This window comes from Sus scrofa, chromosome 9, assembly GCF_054392235.1.
Source record: "Sus scrofa isolate SSC_HxYL_T2T_F1_AM1 chromosome 9, Sscrofa_HxYL_maternal_Yorkshire_Landrace_v2.0, whole genome shotgun sequence".
Lineage (NCBI taxonomy): Eukaryota > Metazoa > Chordata > Mammalia > Artiodactyla > Suidae > Sus > Sus scrofa.
Genome location: NC_139391.1, coordinates 132,143,559 through 132,166,034, shown reverse-complemented (window position 1 = coordinate 132,166,034; position 22,476 = coordinate 132,143,559). Strand labels below are relative to the sequence as shown.

Here is a 22,476-nt window from a genome sequence, read left to right as displayed (position 1 = left end):
CCTTCTCAGAAACCAAGAGCAGCTCCAGGGCATAAGGTTGTAGGTTTAGTATGGGCTAAGTAATTTAATAGGCTAATGAGGAAGAATATGCTTGCTAATTCGGGGTAGGGTGGGGGTTTCTCAGGAATTGGGCCACTGCCCACTTTGTGAGTTTTTTGTATGCCATGGCATAAGGGGGAGTGATTTTTGGTATTACAATGAAGGTATAATGAGCTAAAGGTCAATGACCAGATTCTTCTCCAAGCTGCCTTGGTTTCACTTGGTTTTAACTGATCTTTATTGCATCCAAACAGCTGCATCCCTTCTTCAGCTAGCATTTGTGTCTTTCCCCTTTCTAGCCTGTCTCAATGCCACCTTATAATGGGTTAAGAAATATACAATGGGGCCTAACCTGCAAAAAAAAACCCCATGTGGTGAGTCACTCAGAATTGCATGATTTGTGCTAAAAATAACCCAAAGACTGCCATGGGATCCCCCAGATGGGGCTCCAACATGGAGGAACCTGTCCTACTGAGGACTGGGCTCAAATACCTGAGTTGCAGGGAATTTCAGATACCTGATCATGCTGTGGATACTTTTCAAGATGGGTGGAAGCATATCCCACCTGGGCAGAAGAAGTTTTAAGAGTACGCCTGTTCTTGGACAAACAAGGCTGACTGTGAGAGTGGCATCACCATTGAAATCTCCCTGTGGAAACTGGAGTAAAGCCATTCCTGGGGACAATGTCAAGAATGTGCCTGTCAAAGATGTTCATCATGGCAGCATGGCTGGTGACAGCAAAAATGACCCACTGATGGAGGCAGCTGGCTTCACAGCTCAAGAGATTGTCTTGAACTATTCAGACCAAATCGATGCTGGATGTGCACATGTGCTGGATTGTTACACAGCTAACATTGCTTGTACGTTTGCTGAGCTGAAAGAGAAAATTGATTGTCATTATGGGGAAAAGCTGAAAGATGGCTTCAAATTCTTGAAATTTTGTGATATAGCCATCATTGGTATGGTTCCCGGCAAGCCCATGTGTGTTGAGAGCTTCTGGGCAGTTTTTTTTTTTTTTTTGGTCTTTTTGCCATTTCTTGGGCCGCTCCCGCAGCATATGGAGGTTCCCAGGCTAGGGGTCTAATTGGAGCTGTAGCTGCCAGCCTACGCCAGAGCCACAGCAACACGGGATCCAAGTTGTGTCTGCAAGCTACACCACAGCTCACAGCAACGCCGGATCTTTAACCCACTGAGCAAGGCCAGGGATCAAACCTGCAATCTCATGGTTCCTAGTTGGATTCGTTAACCACTGTGCCACGATGGGAACTCCCTTCTGGGTAGTTTTGGTGTTCGTGACATGACAGACAGATGGTTGCTGTGGGTGTCATCAAAGCAATGGACAAGAAGGCAGCTGGAGCTGGCGAAGTCACCAAATGCCCAGAAAGCTCAGAAGGTTAAATGAATACTACTCCCAGTACTTGCCACCCTAGTCTTAATCAGTGGTGGAAGAATGGTCTAGGAACTGTCTCAATTGGCCGTATAAGTTTAATGGTAAAGGACTGGTGATAATACATTGTAAAACCTTGAGAAGGAGAATGTTTTGTGGACCACTTGTTTTGTGTGTGGCAGTTTTAAGTTATCAGTTCTTAAAATCAGCACCTTTTAATTGGTTAAAGCCCTCCTTAAGAAAATTATCCTCTAATTTGGATTAAGGCAACAGAGGTTTGGAGACCACAGTTAATAGGAATAAGTGAAAAAAGAAGAATATTGATTTAACTTGGGATAAACCCTTGGCAGTTGGCCTGTTATAGATCAGTGGCTCCAAGAGCAGGCTTAAATTAAGCCCCTTTGAAATATTGTAGGATAGGCCATTACAGATGTCTGTACAAATGAGCACATCTACATACGCCCAATGTTTTAACACAGTTGGCAACTGCTAGATCTTTTAGAGCACTGTACTAATCTCTGTTCATGAACTTGTCTCCAGTTGAAGTTAATGGCAGTGGAAAGGTCAACCTATTTGTTTAATTTTGTCCAAATAGTACATTTATTATCTAGTAGATGCATTGGAAACTAGAACTAAAACCCCAAGTTCAGTTACAAGTTAGATACCAAAGTGCTAAGGGGTTTCATCAGATTCAAATAGTTATAGATCAAAAAAGGAAAGAGGACTTTACTACCAACTATAAGACTCTAAGGAATACTTATTATCTTCCTTGCTCATTTAGCAGGAAGTAGCCAGGGTGGTTTTCGTCCCTTTCCCCACAAGATCGTGGAAGGAACACTGACCCTGGGGAATTGTAATAGGGAAGAACCATTGTATCCTATCATGCGTTACTAAAAGGAGTTGTCTGTAAGTTTAAACATAATGGCCCATGTCTAGAAACCCTGATTTTCTAGGTAATGAAAATGAAGCTAAAATACCTTTGTTTAGCTCAGAGAAAACAGATGATCAGTGAGTTCCCACTGCGGTGCAACAGTTCCGCCATTGTCTCAGCAGCAGCATGGGTTTGACCTCCAGCATGGTGCAGTGGGTTAAAGATCTATCATTGCTTGGAATCGGTCCCTGGCCTGGGAACTTCCATATGCCACAGGTGTGTGTGTGTGTGTGTGTGTGTGTGTGTGTGTGTGTGTGTGTGTGTGAATAATGACCAGGCCCACTTGTAATTGACTGCAGGCATGGAAGAAAATATATCCCCTCCGAAGGCTGACCAGAACCAGGAAATATTTGGCTTTACTTCCTCCCCTTTTAGTATAAAAGAAGCCTGGATTTTAACTCCTGGTTCTTTGAAACAGGAGTCCACCATCTTCTTGGTCTGCTGGCTTTCTGAAAAAAATTGTTATTCCTTGCTCCAACCACTCATCTCTTGATGGACTGGCCCCTTGTGCAGTGAGAAGTAGGAGCTTGTACTCAGTAAAAGGGTGATAGTGAGAAATTTCAAGGAAATTTGGTCAAAAGTACTTGGTTCAAGTCAAGATTCTGGATGGATTTTCTGGCTCCATATAGAATTTTTCAGATCAAATGTTACAGTAACCAGAACTTTATTCCCAGTAATGACTGCTCAGTAGCTCATGGGCTGGTCACTGCCCTGTTATTCTCTGTGCTTGAAGAATATTGGACAAAGGAATTGACCAAGATTAGTGTGGTTTAATTTAAAAGAGAAGTTCAGGAGTTCTGTCGTGGCTCAGTGGTTAATGAATTGGACTGGGAGCCATGAGGTTGTGGGTTTGATTCCTGGCCTAGCTCATTGGGTTGAGGATCTGGCGTTGCCGTGAGCCGGGGGTTAGGTTGTAGATGCGGCTTGGATCCCATGTGGCTGTGGCGTTGGCTGGCAGCTACAGCTCTGATTAGACCCTAGCCTGGAGACCTCCATATGCCATGGGAGCAGCCCTAGACCTAAATAAAAAGTTCAATGGTCAAGGTCACGTGTTGCAATTATTTACCAAAGTAGGCTGTAAAGTGTCCTTTCTAAGGACTAAGGACTCAAGCAGACGTCTTGACTATATTAAGACAGCATTCTCCAAATGTTCAGTGAGATATTACAATATATTGGGGGAAAATGTTTGTGATTAAATATTTTGGAAAATGTTTACCTGAACAAATAAAACGTGTTTACTACTGAATTTCTAAGATTAACTATCAGTATTCATAGTAAATGTTTAAGAGGAAGACACAGAGTGTTTCCCAAACTTGCTTGATAGTGGAACCGAGTTGACTCAAAGTACCGTAGCTGGACTATTTTTCTATAGAATATTCTTTGGTAAACACTAAACTAGATAATCACTTGCCTAAGTGCCTGCTTGCAGACTAGATGATTTTTCTGGGTTTCTTTGAATTAATGTGGTCTAGGTAAAAATCCTTCAATCACAGGCCATGATTAGGCCTTCACCAGCTTTATCTATCACAGCTAATAGGTGAATTCACTTGAGATGCGATAGCGAACTATTGAGCTAGATGAGAAAACCGTCATGAAGTGGAGATAGCATTTGGAGTCACAAGAGGACATTTTTGCCACTAATTAGCTGTGTTGTTCAAAGGAAGTTACATATGTTATAAGAATCTCAGGATCCTGCCACATAAAATGTGCGTAATACTACCTGTTTCCAGAGCTGTTATTATTCAATCATATGTATGCCATACATACATAGATATGTGTGTGACTATAAACTTGAGTACCTATCAGCGCTGTAAGGAAACAAATTTTAGGTCTTCAGAAAAGTTAAGAAAAAGGATGTGAAAACGTTTTATTTAGGCAGGTTTTACTGTAACGATATTTTGTTTTATAAAATAATTTTATAAAAGAGTCCATCAAGATATTATATAGAAAATACACACTAAGGTAATATCTATATACACTTCATAAAAATAGAATACATCTTGGCAATTGCTTCCAGAGTCTGTTACCACCATATACAGTGTAATGACGTTTAACATTTATGCTGATTTGAACATACAAGATTTTCAAGAAAAAGAAACTGTCTCATGGCTATTTTGAAAAATTGATTCTAATTGACAAGAAAATCTCCAAAGTGCTGGACTGTAAAAGTTATGGAGCTAACTGAATGGAAGGTCATATCAAAAATGTTTGAGCAAAGATCCATGCTATAACAGTCATCTGAGGACAAAGTAATATTTTTTTCTATTATCACAACTTGTTCAGCAGATTTCACAAAGTCACTGAAAATCATCCTTATTTGGGATGTTCAGTCAATGTGAGCACCATTTGGTATCAAAAAAATCTAGAAGCTGTACTGTATTTCTAAAATGAGGTGTATTTTTTTTTTCCTTAAAGTGAAAATAGGTATATATGAACTATTAGAATAAAAGTATCAATACTTATGAGGATGCTTTTTAAAAGTTACTTATTAAGCTTTGATAAAACATATAGCAATCAGTTTTATTACTCTAAAAATGGTTAAATGCTCAATCCACTTGGCTTGGAATTTTTTTTTAATGGAAAATTATCTGGGCTATTATGCTACTATAAAACATCACTGATGTGTCCTGGTAAATGTTCAGAATAATTCTTGCAATGTAACTGCTTCAATGTAATAAAATACTAAGGGGATTTTCTAGACCTTACCAAAAGATATGACCATGGTGGGATCATGAAAATACCTCAGCAGAACCAAGGAAGGCACACAAAACAGCATAGCACCAATCTCAAGTTGCCAAGATTGCAACTATTCAGGAGACAGTAATCTGGAAGGGGACTTGATTCCCATGATAAATGCTGTTTAAATACTTGGATTAGGCTTTGGAAGACTTCTTAGTATGGATAGGCAGACACAGCTATATAAACGATGAATGTGGTCTGATACTCAATGGTCCCATTGGCACTGTAGGATAAGGCTCGAACCCTCATGCGGTAGGTCTCTGGTTCTCGGAGGGGTCGTGTGGTGTACACCACGCCTTTCAGGTTTTCATCCCTTAAGGCAAAAGGAACAGTGTGTTCCTCATCTAGCATGAGGAACGTTGTCCTGGGATGCATCACTCCATCCTGCGTGTATGCAACCAGCCGGATCAAATCTTGATTGGCGGCTATTCCAAATGGGAGGGAGACAAGTTTGTATTCCAAGGCATATGGGCTCAAGGCACATTCCAAATCATTGGGTGGACAGTTCTTGAGGCAGAGCCTAAGGTCAAAAAACACATGAAGTGCATAAGAGTTATCTGGCTTGGAAGCAGGAGAAGGCACGATGCAGGTCCCCATGATCGATGTAAAACTTTGGTCATTGAAGGCAGGAGACAGCCTGACTGCAAAACACTGAGGCTCACCCCATTTTCTGTGTCTCTAACTCAAACCAGAGGCCAGATGGTGATGAGAAGATGCTGGTCTAGAGTCATCTCTCTTCCTCTCTCTCAGCTCCATGAAAGTCAGAAACTTTTGAACCACCCAAGTAAGGAGGACCACGAGAGTGTCTTTAAAAATGAAAAGTCAGTTTTGAAAAGAGAAGCATCTGCACATATATTGGAAACAAGAACTTCTTAAAGAGAGCAAAAAGTTATTTTAGAATTTTTACATCTATCCTAAGACTGCTTGAAAGCAGAAACAGAATATATTATTTGGTCTGTTTTTCTAAAAATAATAAAAGGTCCATTAGGACTCCTGGAAAAAACCTTCCTTTTGTATTTGTCTTCCACATGATTTTAGGTTTGAAAATACAGTATTTTCTTTTTCCAGAGCCCACAGTGGCTGTTTCTGAGTCATCATGACTTTTAGATTGTCTGCCAAAAATTGCTGGTAATAAAGAGTAAAATCTTAAAAATACACAAAGGACCATGTTCTGATAGGGATTCTTCAGTCATCGTATTTTTAAACGTCTCATAGTCTGTTTTTTAATTTTTTCCCTTCCCTTCCCTTCCCTTCCTATTCCCCTCAGACAGATTACAAATAGGTTTTTGATGGATCCTGGGCAGCCCACACTTGACCATGTTACGGTAACGTGGGAGTCACTGCTGGGAGGAAAACAAAGTGTGAGATCCAACCAGTGTTTGGCTTCAGAACCACCTCCTTATTGGCAGGTTCTATTCATGATGGCCATTATCTCATTTTTCAAGCACCTCAGTAACTTGGTAACCAAAGAAAGAGGGTAACATTGCTGTAAGGGGAGGGAGAAAATAGAAGAGTGGTTTATTTGGAACCCAGAAAAGACAGTGTTGCAGACAGCAGGCAATGTGAGAAAGAGGACATGTGAATAGACAGACCACTGACTCATCTTTACTCTCCACTCTCTCATGGAGTCACAATGACTCATTAGGCCAACAGCCCTGGCGCTTCTCGGAGTACTCTATGGACTGAGCCCTGAGGCAACATCAGCTGAAAGTGGACAATTTCAAAGAAAGGCAGGCTCTGTCACCCCATAAAACCCTCCCTCCTGAGGCAGAATTCTAGATGTTGCCTGGTAGATTATACGCTGGGGAGACTTGCTCCAGGAACCCCTGCAGCTCCAAGGGACAGTTTAGGCTGCTGTAAGATGAGCTCATTTCTTGCCCATTCATTGAAGAAGGAACACAGTGTAACCCCATATTCCCTGGGGGAAACTGACCTGCTGTGAATGAAACATGACTGTAGACAGGGCTTGCTGGTCAAGGAGAGAGGGGAAGAAGGATTTTCCAAAGCATGTCTGGGAAGAGGAGGGAAGACATACCCTGAAAAGGGATGCCGCTGGTAGTCAGGTGGACAGGGCGTATCGATGCACCGGTAGCTTCCTCTCATGTTGAAGCACATGCGATTCGGCCCACAGCGTACATTCTGCTCCAGACACTCATCAACATCTACATCAGGAAAGGGAACAAGGAGCATCAGCAACTTGGGTCAGAACAGGTGTCAGGGCAGGCGTTGCGGATATCTGACTGGAATGTCGAGGGCCAGCTCTCACCCTCAGAATGAACTCGGTAGCTGTACCTAAGTTTCTTCAACTACCAAGTGGGGATCTTGATATCTGGTGTGCTATTTCCCATATTTCACTGAAGATAAGTTTTGTTTTTTTTTTTTTAAAACATAGGTGAAAAGACATGGAAAAAATAAGAGCTAGGGAAGTAGAAGGGAACTCCAATTTTTGTATTTGGAAAATAAAATGCATTTGAGTTTTGTAAAGCCAATAATTTTTTTTAAGGATATCACTTATTTTATTTTACGTTTTGGAATTTATTTTTTATTGTTATTTCCCCCAACACACTTTTTTTCTACCATCATGGAGACCCAGTTACACATACATTTATACATTCTTTTTTCTCCAATTGTTGTGCTGCGTTGTAAGTATCTAGACATAGTTCTCAGTGCGACACAGCAGGATCTCATTGTTAATCCATTCCAAAAGCAAGAGTTTGCATCCATTAACCCCAAGCTCCCAATCCCTCCCACTCTTTCCCTCTCCCCTCCTCTCCCCCCCTGCCCCTGGGAAACCGCAAGTCTGTTCTCTAAGTCCATGGTTTTCTTTTCTGTGGAAAGGTTCATTTGTGCTATACATTAAATACCAAATATGTGTGATATCATATGGTATTTGTCTTTCTCTTTCTGACTGACTTCACTCAGTATGAGAGTCTCTAGTTCCAACCATGTTGTTGCAAATGGCATTATTTTGTTCTTTTTTATGGCTGAGTAATATTCCATTGTATTTGTGTACCACGTCTTCTTTATCCATTGCCCTGTGAATGGACATTTATGTGGTTACATGTCTTTGCTTTGGTAAGTAGTGCTGCAGTGAACACAGGGTGCATGTATCTTTTCAAATAATGGTTTTCTCCGGATAGATGCCCAGGAGTGGCACTGCAAGAACATGTGGTAGTTCTATTTTTAGTTTGTTGAGGAACCTCCAGAGTGTTTTCCATAGTGGTTGTACCAATTTACATTTTTTTTTTTTTTTTTTTTGTCTTTTCTAGGGCCACACCTGCAGCGTATGGAGGTCCCAGGCTAGGGGTCCAATTGTAGCCGCTGGCCTACTCCATAGCCATAGCAACTGCAATTTACATTCTTATCAACAGAGGGTTCCCTTTCTCCACACTCTCTGCAGAACTTACTGTCTGTAGACTTTCTGATCTTGGTCATTCCGGCTGGCATAAAGTGGTACTGTAGTTTTGATTTGCATTTCCGTAATACTTTGTGATGCTGAGGATTGTTTTATGTGTTTTTTGGCTATCTGTATGTTTTCTTTGGAGAAATGCCTATTTAGGTCTTCTGCCCATTTTTTGATTGGGTTTTTTTTTTGATACTGAATTGTATGAGTTGTTCATATGTTTTAGAGATTAATCCTTTGTTGGTTACTTCATTTGCAAATATTTTCTCCCATTTCCTATTCTGTGGGCTGTCTTTTCATTTTGTATATGCTTTCCTTTGCTGTTCAAAAGCTTTTAAGTTTAATTAGGTCTCATTTGTTTGCTTTTATTTTAATACATTAAAAAATTTTTTTCATTTTAGTACTATGAAAAATGCCATTGGTAATTTAATAGGGATCGCATATCTGTAGTTTGCCCTGGCTCATGTAATCATTTTGATAATATTGATTCTTCCAATTCAAGAGCCTGGTATATCTTTTTATCAGTTTGTTTCATCTTTGATTTCTTTCATCAATATTTTATAGTTTTCAGAGTACAGCTCTTATTCTCTTTAGGAAGGATTATTCCTAGGTATTTTATTATTTTCGATGTGATGGTAAATGGGATGGTTTCTTTAACTTGTCTTTCTCATCTTTCATTATTAGTAATTCAGAAATGCAATAGAGTTCTATTAATTTTGCACTCTGCAACTTTACCAAATTCATTAATGAGCTCAAATAATATTCTGGTAGCATCTTTAGGACTTTATGCATAGTGTGGTGTCATCTGCAAATAGTGATAGCTTTACTTCTTTTCCAGTTTGGGTTCCTTTTATTTCTTTTCCAATTTGGTTTCCTTTTCCTTCTTTTCCTTCTCTGATTGCCATGGTTAGGACTTCCAAAACTATGTCGAATAAAAGTGGTGAGAGTGGACATCCTTGGCTTCTTCCTGATCTTACTGGAAATTCTTTCAGCCTTTCACTGTTGAGAATGATGTTTGTCATATATGGCCTTTATTATATTGAGGTTGTTCCTTCTGCACCCACTTTCTGGAGAGTTTTTATAAGAAATGGGTGTTTGAGTTTGTCAAAAGCCTTTTCTGCATCTATTGAGATGATCATATGGTTTTTATTCAATTTGTTAATATGGTGTATCACACTGATTTTTGGATATTGAAAAATCCTTGCATTCCTGGGATAAATCCCACTTGATTGTGTATGATTTTTTTAATGCATTATTGGATTTTGTTTGCTAGTATTCTGTTGAGGATTTTTGCATCACTTTTCATCTGTGAAATTGGCCTCTAATTTTCTTTCTTTGTGGTATCTTTTTCTGACTTTTGTATCAGGAGGATGGTGGCTTCATAGAATGAGTTTGGGAATATTCCTTCCTCTGCAATTTTTGAAAACAGTTTCAGAAGGATAAGTATTAACTCTTACCTAATTTTTTTATTTTTTTTATTTTTAGGGCCACACCCTTGGGATATGGAAATTCCCAGGCTAGGGGTCGAATTGGAGCTACAGCTGCCAGCCTATGCTACAGCAATGTAGGATCCAAGCTGTGTCTGCAACCTACACCACAGCTCATAGCAACGCGTTTCCCAACCCACTGAGCGAGGCCAGGGATCAAACCTGCATCCTCATGGATACTAGTTGGATCCATTTCCACTGTGCCACAATGGGAACTCCTCTTATCTAAATGTTTGATAGAATTCACCTGTGAAGCAAGCTCGTCCTGGACTTTTGTTTATTGGAAAATTTTTTTTCTTTTTTTTTGTCTTTTTGCCATTTCTTGGGCCGCTCCCTTGGCATATGGAAGATTCCCAGTCTAGGGGTCTAATCGGAGCTGTAGCCACCGGCCTACGCCAGAGCCACAGCAATGCAAGATCTGAGCCACGTCTGCGACCTACACCACAGCTCACGGCAACGCCGGAACGTCAACCCACTGAGCAAGGGCAGGGATTGAACCCGCAACCTCATAGCTCCTAGTCAGATTTGTTAACCACTGCACCACGACGGGAACTCCCTGGAAATTTTTTAAATCACATTTTCAACTTCAGTACTTGTGACTGGTCCATTCATATTTTCTATTTCTTCCTGCTTCAGTCTTGAAAGATTGTACCTTTCTAAGAATTTGCCCATTTCTTCTAGGTTGTCCATTTTATTGGCACATAGTTGCTTGCAGTAGTTTCTTACATTCTTTGTATTTCCATGGTGTCTGTTATAACTTCTTTTTCACTTAGAATTGTATTGATTTAGGCCTTCTCCCCTTTTTTCCTTGATAAATCTGGCTAAAGGTTATCAATTTTGTTGATCTTTTCAAAGAACAAACTTTTAGTTTCATTGATCTTTTGTATTATTTTCTTCATCTCCTTTTCATTTATTTCTGCTCTGATCTTTCTTTTCTTTTACTAACTTTGGGTTTTGTTAGTTCTTTCTCTAGTTGCTTTAGGTATAAAGTTAGATTGCTTATTTGGGATTTTTCTTGTCTGCTGAAGTAAGCACATATTGCTATAAACTGCCCCCACCCTTATTTTTGCTTTTTAGTGCCACACCTGTGGCATATGGAGGGTCCCAGGCTAGGGGTCTAATTGGAGCTAGAGCTGCTGGCCTGCAACACAGCAACGCCAGATCTGAGCTGCATCTGTGACCTACACCACAGCTCACAGCAATGCTGGATCCTTAACCCACTGATTGGTTTTGATGTCGTATTTGTGTGTGGATGATTTCCTATCTTTACTATATGTTTGCCTTCATGAGCAAGATTTCCCATTTCATAATTTTCTTGTTTCTAGTTATGGCCTTTTTTCTGCCTAGTGAAGCTCCTTTAGCAATTTTTCTAAAGCTGGTTTGGTGATGCTGCCCTCTTAGTTTTTGTTTGTTTGTAAAGCTTTTGATTTCTGCATCAAATATGAACAACAGCCTTGCTGGGTAAAGGATTTCTGTAGTTTTTTTTTTTCTTTTATTACTTTGAATATATCATGCCATTCCCTTCTGGCCTGCAGATTTTCTGATGAAAAATCAGCTGATAACCTGATAGTGATTCTCCTGTATGTTTTTACTTTTCCCTGTTGCTTTTAATATTTTCTCTTTAGTTTTTGTCAATTTGGGAGTTCCTTGGTGGTGCAGTGGGCTAAGGATCTGGTGTTGTCACTTCTGTGACTTCGGTCACTGCTGTGGCGTGAGTTCAGTCCCTGAACTGTGAACTTCTACATGCCATAAGTATGGCTTAAAAAAATTTTTTTTGGTCACTTGATTACTCTGTGTCTTGGCATGTTCCTCCTTGGGTTAATTCCGCATGGGACTCTGTGCTTCCTGGACTTGAGTAATTATTTCCTTTTTCATGTTAGGAAAGTTTTCAACTATTATCTCTTCAGATATTTTTTCAGGCCCTTTCATTCCCTCTTCTTCTGGGACCCCTGTAAGTGAATGTTGGTGCATTCTGAAGTTGTCCCAGAGGTATCTTAAACTGTTTTCATTTCTTTTCATTCTTTTTTATTGGTTCTGCACCAGTGATTTCTACCACTCATTTCCAGCTCATTTATCCATTCTTCTGCCTCATTTATTCTGCTACTGGATCCTTTTAGTGTGTTCTTTACTTCAGTAACTGTATTCTTCAACTGTTTGGTTGTTCTTTGTATATTCTAACTCTGTTAAAAAACCTCTTGTTTCTTCTTGCTCTGTGCATCCATTCTTCTCTGGAGTTCTTGGTTCATCTTACTAGTATTACTCTGAATGCTTTTCTCATGAACTAATTTTCATGTAGATTGCCTATCTCCACATCATTTAATTGTTCTTCTGGACTTTTATCTTGCTTCTTTGTCTGGAACATATTCCTCTGCCATCTCATTTTGTCTATATTTCTAATTTTTTAAAAGTGTAGGTAGAAGGTTGGTTATATTTTTCTACCTTAGAGAAATGACCTTCTCTAGGGGATGTCCTATGTGTCCCAGCAGTATACTCCTCTCATCACCCATGGGTCAAGGACCAGTTGATCCTCGGTTAGCTTGTGATCTGTGTTTGTAGCCTTGATTCTGCAGGCTACTGGATCCTGGTATTCTTGCTTTTGGTGTCTGCTGTCTGGTGGGTGTGGCTGGTCTAGAGGCTTCTGCAAGTGTCCTGGAGGGAGGGACCAATTACCTGCCTACTGGTGGGTGGAGCTGGGTCTTAGCCTTTTGGTGGAAAGGGCCATGTCAAGAAGTACGTCTAGAGGCAGCTGTGGACTCAAACTTCATGCAGTTTATTTGCTGGTGGGTGGGGCTACTTTCCCACTGTGTTGGTTGCTTGGCCTGAGGTGTCCCAATACTATTGTCTAACACACTGTTGCATGGGCCAGGTCTTAGTGCCAAAATGACAGCCTTCAGGAGAGCTTACACCAATGAATATTCCCTGGTACCTCCACTACTGGTGTCCTTGTCCCCACAGTGAGCCACAGCTTCCCCTGTCCTTCTCAGGAGACTCTCTAAGATCAGCTAGGTCTGGCTGAGGCTCCTAGGAAGTCACTGATTTTGCCTTGGTTGCACAAGACCTTGTGTGCACCCTTCAAGAGTGGAGTCTCTATTTCCCTCAGTCCTGTGGGGCTCCTGCACTCAAGTTGTGCTAGCCTTCAAAGCCAAGTGCTCTGGGAGTTGCCTCTCCACATGCTGAATGCCCAGGCTGGGGAGCCAGGCATGGAGCACAGAATTCCTGCTCCTGTGCGAGAACTTCTTTATGTAATTGTTTGCCAGTTTCTGGGTCGCCCACCCAGGGGATAGGGATTTGATTATACTGGGAATGCCTCCCTCCTGTTGTTTCATTTGGTTTCTTCTTTATGTCTTTGGATGTAGAATATCTTTTTTGTCAGATTCCAGTACTTGTCATCAACTGTTAATTCTGCAGTGACTTTTGATTTTGGTGTGCTTGTGAGAGGACGTGAGCTCAAGGTCCTTTTACTCTGCTCTCTTGTTCTGGTCTCTGTTCCAATTTTCATTTTCCATAACTTCTTCCTAAAATCAATCTGCATGAGAATTTCCAATGTCTGGAGTTCTCCCTTCCCAAACTCTCCCCTCTCACATACTTCTTTTGCTTTACAAAAGAGAAGTTTCCACTAATTTCCAATCTCTTTATGATAAAGGGCGTATGTAAAATGCTTTCAGGCACATAGGAAAGGTGAGAGCATTGGTGATAGCAATTGATGGTGACAGGTATTATTTCATCATGGCTACAAACCAACTCCACTTTAAATTAGATTTCAGAAGTGAGGTAGCTGTCATAGGAGCACTTACTAACACTTTTACTTGAATAGAAAATGACCTTATACTTTTTCTGATGGTCAGTCTGAGTGGTTTAACAATAAGTACAGATGTTTAAATTATGTGGTGGTTGCCCTCCCTTAACTGAGTTAAGTTTGCAGTTCCAAAGTTTTAATGAAACTATGTTTAAAGCACATGAAGAGCAAACAACAATGCCAGGATTCATGTCCTATGCAACTGTTTAAACATGGTATGAAACCTTAGTGGTCAGTTTCTTACAAGTGTAAGTGAAGTATAAGGTTTTCAAATTTCTTTGAATAGGTAAACAAAAAATATAAAGACTGCTCATTTTAGAGAAAGTTTATGTCAATTGGCTGCATACAGGCACGCGTAACACTATCTTCTTTAGTATTTGAATAATCATATATCCTGACATACAGGAGGGAACACGTATAATTAATTGGACCCAAATCAGTTTTCTGGAGAGGCAGGTAATTAAAGGTCAAATGTACTTGCATCATAGAATTGGTGCCACGAACAGTGAGTATGTAATGATAAGGTCATTTCACAGTACTAAATATCTATTTAGGATCTGCATGATGGTATTTATATTGGAATTGGGTTAAAGTTGTGAAATTCTTTTGTTAATTCATAAGTAACTTGGAATATTGCTATAAAAAGAGAGGAAGGAGAGAAGACATTCCATAGATGACATTTTAATCATAGAGCATAAATGGAGGAAATTTCTAAATTATTTAGTATTTGCATTTCTGTTAAAAAATGAATATTTTAGATTTGGCTCCAAATATATTCCACTTTCTAAGGAAATGACTACATAATTACTTATTTTAAGCTTAACAGTTGTCTACAGAAGTCAAAAGATACTGAGCTAGAATATGTGGAATAAAATGCTTACTTGATTTTTAGTTACTTAAATATGCTGATAATGACATAATGTGTTTTCTGTTAATTCATTTTATATTAGGACTAGATTTTCTTCTAGGAATGGAACACAGTGTGAAACAAGTTTTTATTCTGTTAAATCTAGCTTTTTGTTTCTGTAAACCAATTTCTAATTAGGATTTTATCTGTTGTAAGTGCTCTATCTCCTTGACAAAACAAGATTGTCTCAAAATGAATTAAAAAGCCTTTTAGGAAAATGTGAAGGTAATTCAATTACACTTATCTTTCTCTCATAAAAAAATTCTCTTCATGCCTGTACTCAAAATTTCATTTTAGTTCTAATTTTAATAGTGAAGGCATGAAAAAACAAGGGGGCCCTTGGGCTGCTAGGACCCATAAAAATGATGGCTTGGAGGCCAGAATCTGGACATATGTTTGTAATAAAAGTAGCTACTTTATCACAAACTTTCATTGGCTGAGTCTGAATCTACAAAAAAAAATCAGAATCTAATATGCAAAGTGTTTGTCTCTTAGCTCCATACTAATGTACACTGCCCATAGGAGGGCTTTCATTGAGTATCTGAGCTTCTGAGAAGGAAACCCTCGTTTGTCTTCTGTAACTCATCTTCCCAAGATTAAGCATCCTATAGGTGTTCACTCTACGCACACTGTTCTTACTCACTGCTCTTAAAAAGAAGCAAGAAAAGACAGTGAAATCAGGCTCTCTTCCGTTAACTGACAATGTGGTGATGTCTGGTTTTTATAAAACATTATTAGAAAATTACCAAAAAATTAAAGAATAGGTATTTCATAACATAAACATTATTGCCACAAGAAAGGAATACTAGGATGAGCCGAAAAACTTGCGTGTGAATAGCTTCAGGGCATATGAATACCTCTAATCAAGTGTTTCAGGATCCATTAAAAAAAGTAATTTAGGATAAACACTTGAAACATTTGTCTTACAGAAAGTATAGAGTAATTCAGGTTTTTTTTTTTTTTTTTTTTTTTTCTTTTTGACTGTACCCATGGCATGTAGAAGTTCCTGGGACAGGGATCAAACCCAAGCCACAGCAACAACCCAGGCTGCTTCAGTGGCAATACCAGATCCCTAACCTGCTGCACCACGAAGGAACTCCCTAATTCAGATTCGTGATAAACATTATTAATTACTTTTGAAAAACCTGAATAGATTAGAACACTCATTTCAAATGCAGTGCCAACATACAGTGATTTTACACTTTTAGAATTAGATTAGTGGTGTTTAAGATTAGCATAAGGATTTTTTAGTTTCTCTTCTCTGCTTCTGGGACCAATCATGATCAGTCATGCTTTTTGTTTTTCATTTTGCAGTCTGGTGACTTCCACTTTTGACTGTGTCAAATTCACCTAAATTTCCATTTTATTATTTACATTTCTATCACTAATACATAAAGCTTCAAAAATTCATCTGTAAGTGAAAAGTAGTCTTTTGTTCCCCATAAATGCCTCAAACACTTTTAAAAGCTATAAAAAGTCTCGAAGTTATTCTTTAAACACATGCCTAAAGATCATAATTGTTTTCTCTCATGTCTTTTTTTTTAACCACAAAAATATGCAACTCATTTAAATTGCAAACATTTCAAATGACACCTGTTTCTGATTTGTGCATATTTTCCACTCTCTGAAACACAAGTGAAAGTTAAAAAATGTTGTGAACTGAATGAGTGAAAAGGGTAAATAAAAAAAACTGGCTGAATTTAGAGAAGAAAAAAAAAAATCCTCTAATAAGAATATGACATGATATAACCCTTAAAAATCTGGCTGAGGGGTTTGCAGTCCAGTTGGCTAGTCCAAATGTTTCAGTATCTACCCTCCTCCTTTGTTGGTATCCAGTACACCCGCAGGAAGTATAATGTTAGTCATGGGCACTGCCACCTCTTCAGATGGATTCTCTGGTTGAAGAGCTGGGGAAAGTTATAAAACGTGGACAGTGTGAATGCCCTCACCTCACCTCCCTCATTGTGCTACCCTAGTACAATGACCTTGATGTTGACAGCATCACAGGAGAGACAAAGGACAACTCTAGACTTTGTGAGATTGGTGATCAAGTCCTACCCTTGCTCTTGTTGATTTTAGGACATTGAGGCTCACATAATGACTCTGAGAATTAGTTTTATCATCTGTAGAATGGGTACATGTTTTATTGCTTTTGACAAAACTATAGTGCTGATTAAAATGAGATAGTTGTTTTGGAAAAAAATAAGAGCATGATGTGAATGTTATTCTAGGACTTCAAAACTTAGTGAAATGTTCCTCATAGGGTAAATTCTTTATGTTTGAGTGATGGCTGGGAGCAAAGGTGTTAGTGAGTTTACTTTTCTTCTCCAGCCCAAATGATCAGTGGGGGCTCTCAGAGTGTGAATAGGTGAATGGTTTGGTTAGGGGGTGGGGAGGCTCATGGTAACTCGGGTGAAGCCACTGTCCATCCAGGTCTTACCTTTTGGAACACATTTTCATGAGCTGCATCCTAGCAAGTATTTTGTGATTCTTACAGAAAGGGAAAAGTCAATCTAAATTCAATTGCAATAAAGCACTCTTGGAGATTTTATTTGCTATCCTTTAGAAAAGGAAAGAATTTGTACATGACAGAAATTAATAAAATTCAGAGGCTTATTAAGACATACATAATACTTAGATTTTGTCCACAAAATTGAGTGGGTTTCTTAGAAGATTTTAAAGATTGATACAAGTTTACATTTCTTTTTGATCTAAGTATACATTGCAGTATCAGAATACAATGCCCCTTTCAACATTTTTGTGTGGAAATTTCTATTGAGATTGGTATTTTTTTCCTACCACTACACATTGTCTAAAACTCTTTAGAACACCTACAACCTTGTATGTTTATGCATTTATTTGCATTTCTATCTCCACTAGATGCTAAGATCATAAAACTAAGAGACTACCTCATTCATCTGTTTTCATCTTTTGCATCCTGCAATTTTTGCACATGGTTGGTACTTATTACTTGTTGACTCAAAGAATGGATTATTAATCAAATTACCCACTGATCACTAAGACAAAGTGTGAAACAGTGCTTAACACTGGAATACATTTATTTCTCACTTTTCCTATTTCTCCTTGTTCTTGGCTAAACTGTGTAAATATGTTTGAAGAGGTCTATTCCCATTTAGTTTTAAACATATATGATAGGAACTGGCTTAGGCATTCCTGCTCCTTTTAGTAAGACCATATCAAAAATGTTTCTCAACTCTTTCTTTCCTTCATTGCTTTCTCTTGCTATTCCTGTTTGCAAAAGCAATGTTTAAAGATAAGTCTGACCGGGGGGAATGTGAAAGGAGAGGGAGCTAACTAGAAGAGTAATTTTAAAAGGCATTTAATTTCACACACTATCCTATGTTGATTTTAAGTCAAGTTGCAGCAGTAAATGTCCCAAAATGTTCTCACCTTGACATGTCTTTCCATTGAGCATGAGTTGATAGCCAGGAGGGCAGATACACTGATAGCTCCCAAAGGTATTTTTACACTCATGCTGGCAGGTGTCTCTATTTTCACATTCATCAATATCTGTGCAGAAAGAAAGAAGAGTTTATAACTACCCTAAACAAAGGCAGAAACTTTGACAGAACCACCTATAAACAAGTGGTTGACATAGAACAATAGAAAATGTCTTGGTTTTACACTTATGTACTTAAGTTTCATACCAGGGTCTGTTTTTAATGGAGTCCAGTATAAACTGTCCTTATTATAAAATATGAACATCTCTTCTGTGTATCAATATATAGGAGCTGAAGCCCCAAACTGGCCAATTTCTGTATTAGTTAAATAAGATTGGAATGACAGATGAAACAGACCTGTACAAGATCCTAAGCCACTAAACTCTTGACAGAATAGTACTATTTATCTAAAAGATAGTTTCTATTGAGAGTAATTGGGAAAAATTTGTTTCTATTTTATTTAAACTTAAGCTTCCCCCCGCTCTCTTACAGCAGTGCATAGATTTCGCATACACAGATATCATCAAGGGGGTTGTTTTATCTTTGCAATAGGAATATTTATCAAACTCCATACAATTGTAAAGTACTAATGGCAACTACATAGACATAATTGTTGTGTTGTCTTAGGCCAGCCACTAAACTCTGCAAGATCTCGGTTGATTGTTCTACCAAAAGGAGTCATTGGTAAAACCACTGTACTTGACAGGCTTGTTGGAAAGTGAAATATGGTAATATGAGAAAACATGAACTATAAAGAGTTATCTATCTGCTATCATTAAAAAAGCCAAGACAATGGCTCTAAAAAGGAGAGCAAGAGTAGATACTTAAAAATTAATTGGTATTTGCTTTCAGTATCAGAGATGGGATTTAAGAGGCCTCATATTTCTTATCCCAATTGCATTTTGCTTTGACTAACGTTAAAATCTGCCAGTCGGTATTAGAAGAAAGAGGAGAATGTGGTACAAAATGGAAGAAGGAGTGCTGTGGGCTGGAAAAATGTCACTAACAGAGGTCAAAATTGTGAGCCTGAAAAAGTTAGCAAAATTACCAATGGGAAGAGAAAAAGTGAAAACTGGGAGATGACTCAGAGCAAAGCACTCTGTTCATTTTGCATATCTTGCATATGCTCAGAATATAATTGCAATGATTCAAAAGCTGTTAATGACAAACACTCATCAAATACTGGTCATTGTTTTTGTCTCATTTTAGTTAGCCAAAACTTTCATTCCAGAACTTGTATGACTTATTTTTACTTTTTCCCTTTATAATCTGCTTTAAAATAACAAAAATGTAAATGATGTTGCACTCCAAGGAGTCAACACTGCAGTTTCCAGAGTATGAATTTTTAAGTGGCCCCAAGTATGATTTCTGCATTCAAAAGCAATACAACATTCATTTTTCCTAATAAGCTGTGGAATCAGTTCCCTAAAAAGCTTAATTTTAGCCCAAGCCTAACAAGATTTCATGGTGTTAATCTGAATCTTTTGTAAATTGTCTATCCCAGATGGTTAATTAAAGGCGTTTTTTGGCAAGTTGCTCTTTACATAATTCCAAAGCTGTCTGCAGTCTAAGTGTACATTTCTTTATTAGGATCAACACCATAAAATACCATATTTTAATATTTCTAAATGTCTAAGCCTACTAGTTTCCCCCCAATAAAACTTAAATATCCAGTAATAGACTACTCATAGATGTTTAGGTCCTCTAAGATTGGTCCTCACTCTGAAACACAGTGGATGGTTTGGGGAAGGTAATTCGTACAAACATGACATTACACTAATAAGTATAAAGATACAGAAAACATTTTAAAGGCTCTACTATGGTGAAACTACAGGGCATAGACTGTGATAAAGAAATGGAGAGTTGGTTATAAATCAGGGACACTTTCTTAAAATGACTTGGACCTTCAGATGATTTAGAAGAAATCAACCAGATGGTGTATGCTGTGGGGAATGTAGTTTCATTCATTTGCCACAGCATCGACAAGGATTTTTGGTCCAGGAGAGTAAAAGCAGAAGAGAAGAAAGAGTGGTTTAAGATGAAGACAGAGAATGGAACGTGAATAAGATACGAAAACCCTTCAGCAGGAATGACTATTTGGAAGAAATTTTGAAAAAAAAAAAAAAGTCAGATGTTAATTCTGTCCATAAGAGAACAGTGAAAAATGTCACTAACAAAGAGGTCAAAATTGTGAGCCTGAAAAGATCGCAAAATTACCAATGGGAAAAACTAGTAAGAATGGTTTAGAGCAGGCTGAGAGTGATGTTTGACATACTCCCAAAGACAGTGAAGTCCACAGTTTAGTAACTAAGTAGTGCTTGACCATATGGGACAAAACAGAGAGAGCTGTTAATGAATGCATTAATGGTTGAATTTCAAGGAGTAAAAGGAACTAGCCCTGTCCACAGTTCTAGGAAGCCAATCATAGAAGATTCCACATACTTCATATTAAGCTTCAGGTACATCCAGATAGCCAGACAGAAAAGTTCTGGGAATACATGGACCTAGGAGAACAAAGGTTAAAGTGTTAAGGATCCAGAGAGTAGGAAGATCCAGCTGAGTGGAGGTAATATGAGAAGCTAGGTCCATCTGAGTGACTAAGGAAGCAAGTCTAAGGAGATGATGATGCAGCAACAGGGCCTGGAGAAGGGCAGAAAAACAAATGATAAAAACTGAAGTCAGATGGTATTTTTTAAATGTTCAAAAGAAATGTTTTACTGAGAGAAAAAGCAAAGCATAGAATATGTAAGAAAAAATGCAAGAACAAGAGGTCAGCTTAGGGGGTCTTCAAATTTAACAGATTTTTTCCTTCCTTCCTTTCTTGCTCCCTCTAACCTTTCTTCCTGCTTTCTCATTTCTTCTACCAAATTGTGGGGCTAATTTGTGTTTGCTAATTCCCCTTGGTGCATAGCTCAGTGACATGCAAATTGTGAATGCTCACAGAAAACTGAATTAAATGAATGACAGATGGTAATACCTGTAACTAAACTGGAAACAAGATCTCCATTCTCAAGTTAGAAATTACTGTTCACTTTTGCAAATAAAGTTACAGACGTGTGAGTTTAAAGATACTGAAAGCACATATTTAACAACAATGAAAACAAGTTAATTTTGTCTTGGCTCACATTATCTTTTCAGTGACTTACATATATTCAAAATAATCGAGCGGAGGTGTTCCATGGGGAGTGTAGAACAACAGTCAGGGCAGTGTTGGCTGTCATGCAGAACAAGTAGTTGACACAGTAGCTGAGAATTTCCCTTTTTACCCACTGCTTTGGCATCCATTAGATAAAGCCATAATCTGATAGTATTATATTATGGTGAATATATGCATGCTTTTTAAAAAACGTATTCTGGATGCCACTGAATTTTTTTTCTATATAGCATCAAATTTAGTCCCACTCTCTGGGTGATCAAAAAAGAGAAACTACCAATATAAAACAATAAATTATCAGAATATACACATGTAGATACACATTCATTCGATAAAATTTGCAGTTGCTTTAGGTGCCAGAGTCAATGCCTTGAAACTTTGAGTCATCCCAGATTTGAGAGCAGAGATGGTTCACTGCCCACAAACTCTTCACAGGTTCTGTATATATGCTCAGACTCTGGACCGTACGTGAGCCCACAGAAAGGAAATGGAATAGGCTGACATTTACCTACACATGTGTCATGGCTTGCCTCAGAGCCTTCAGGGCAAGTTTTCCTACTAGTCCTTCTAGTCCTGGAGATAGATGTTCTGCTGTTTCTATACTCTGAGTAGGAGCTGTAGAGATGTGAGTACTGTCTGTAATGCTGCTGAGGTTGATAGTTGTTTCTCATGGGGGAGAACCGTGCAAGGTTATAGCTACTGTATTGAGTGCCATAATTTGGCAGCCTCTCCAATCCAGCGCAAGATTTCCCGTCCCCTAATAAATGTTGTCCTGGTGGACAGATACACTTGAAGCTGCCGGGGGTGTTGGAGCACTGATATGCACAAGGCTTAGGCACTTGTTCACATTCATTAATGTCTGCTCGTGTGCCATGATACATAAAAAAGAGAAAAAAAAAAAACAAAAAACATACACATATACACACAGAAAACACAGGAACAAAGAATCAGTCTGTGAAACAAACTGAAGACATTGTTACCCTCCAAAGCCAGGAATACAGTAATTTCTCAACTGTTGTGACCTTTTGAGAAATCTTATATCATTCAGCTATGAAAATATATATATATATATATATACACACACACAGATTCTATGATTCTCCTTAAAGACTGCTCATGTACAGTAGGAACATACAGGGTCATAATGGAAAATGCGGTGTTGAATCTAGAAA

The 22,476-nt window shown here is 38.6% G+C and overlaps 1 protein-coding gene and 1 pseudogene across 3 annotated transcripts in view; one reads left to right on the top strand and one right to left on the bottom strand.

The window, feature by feature from the left end:
- The first annotated feature begins 583 nt into the window (after positions 1–583).
- On the top strand, positions 584–1,441 carry LOC110255569 (elongation factor 1-alpha 1-like; annotated as a pseudogene).
- A 2,758-nt stretch (positions 1,442–4,199) lies between these two features.
- The window catches only part of HMCN1 (hemicentin 1), a 491,961-nt gene continuing 473,684 nt past the window's right edge, over positions 4,200–22,476 (bottom strand). For 2 of the 3 annotated variants that reach the window (XM_021102640.2, XM_021102638.2), the window contains exons 104-107: positions 21,813–22,163; positions 18,101–18,220; positions 7,132–7,258; positions 4,200–5,616 (exon numbers count right to left, since the gene is read on the bottom strand). In XM_021102640.2, the coding sequence (XP_020958299.2) occupies positions 5,250–5,616; positions 7,132–7,258; positions 18,101–18,220; positions 21,813–22,163 (965 nt within the window). In that variant the 3' untranslated portion in view covers positions 4,200–5,249. The remainder of the gene's footprint in view (positions 5,617–7,131; positions 7,259–18,100; positions 18,221–21,812; positions 22,164–22,476) is intronic. The other variant, XM_021102639.2, reaches the window with a different exon arrangement.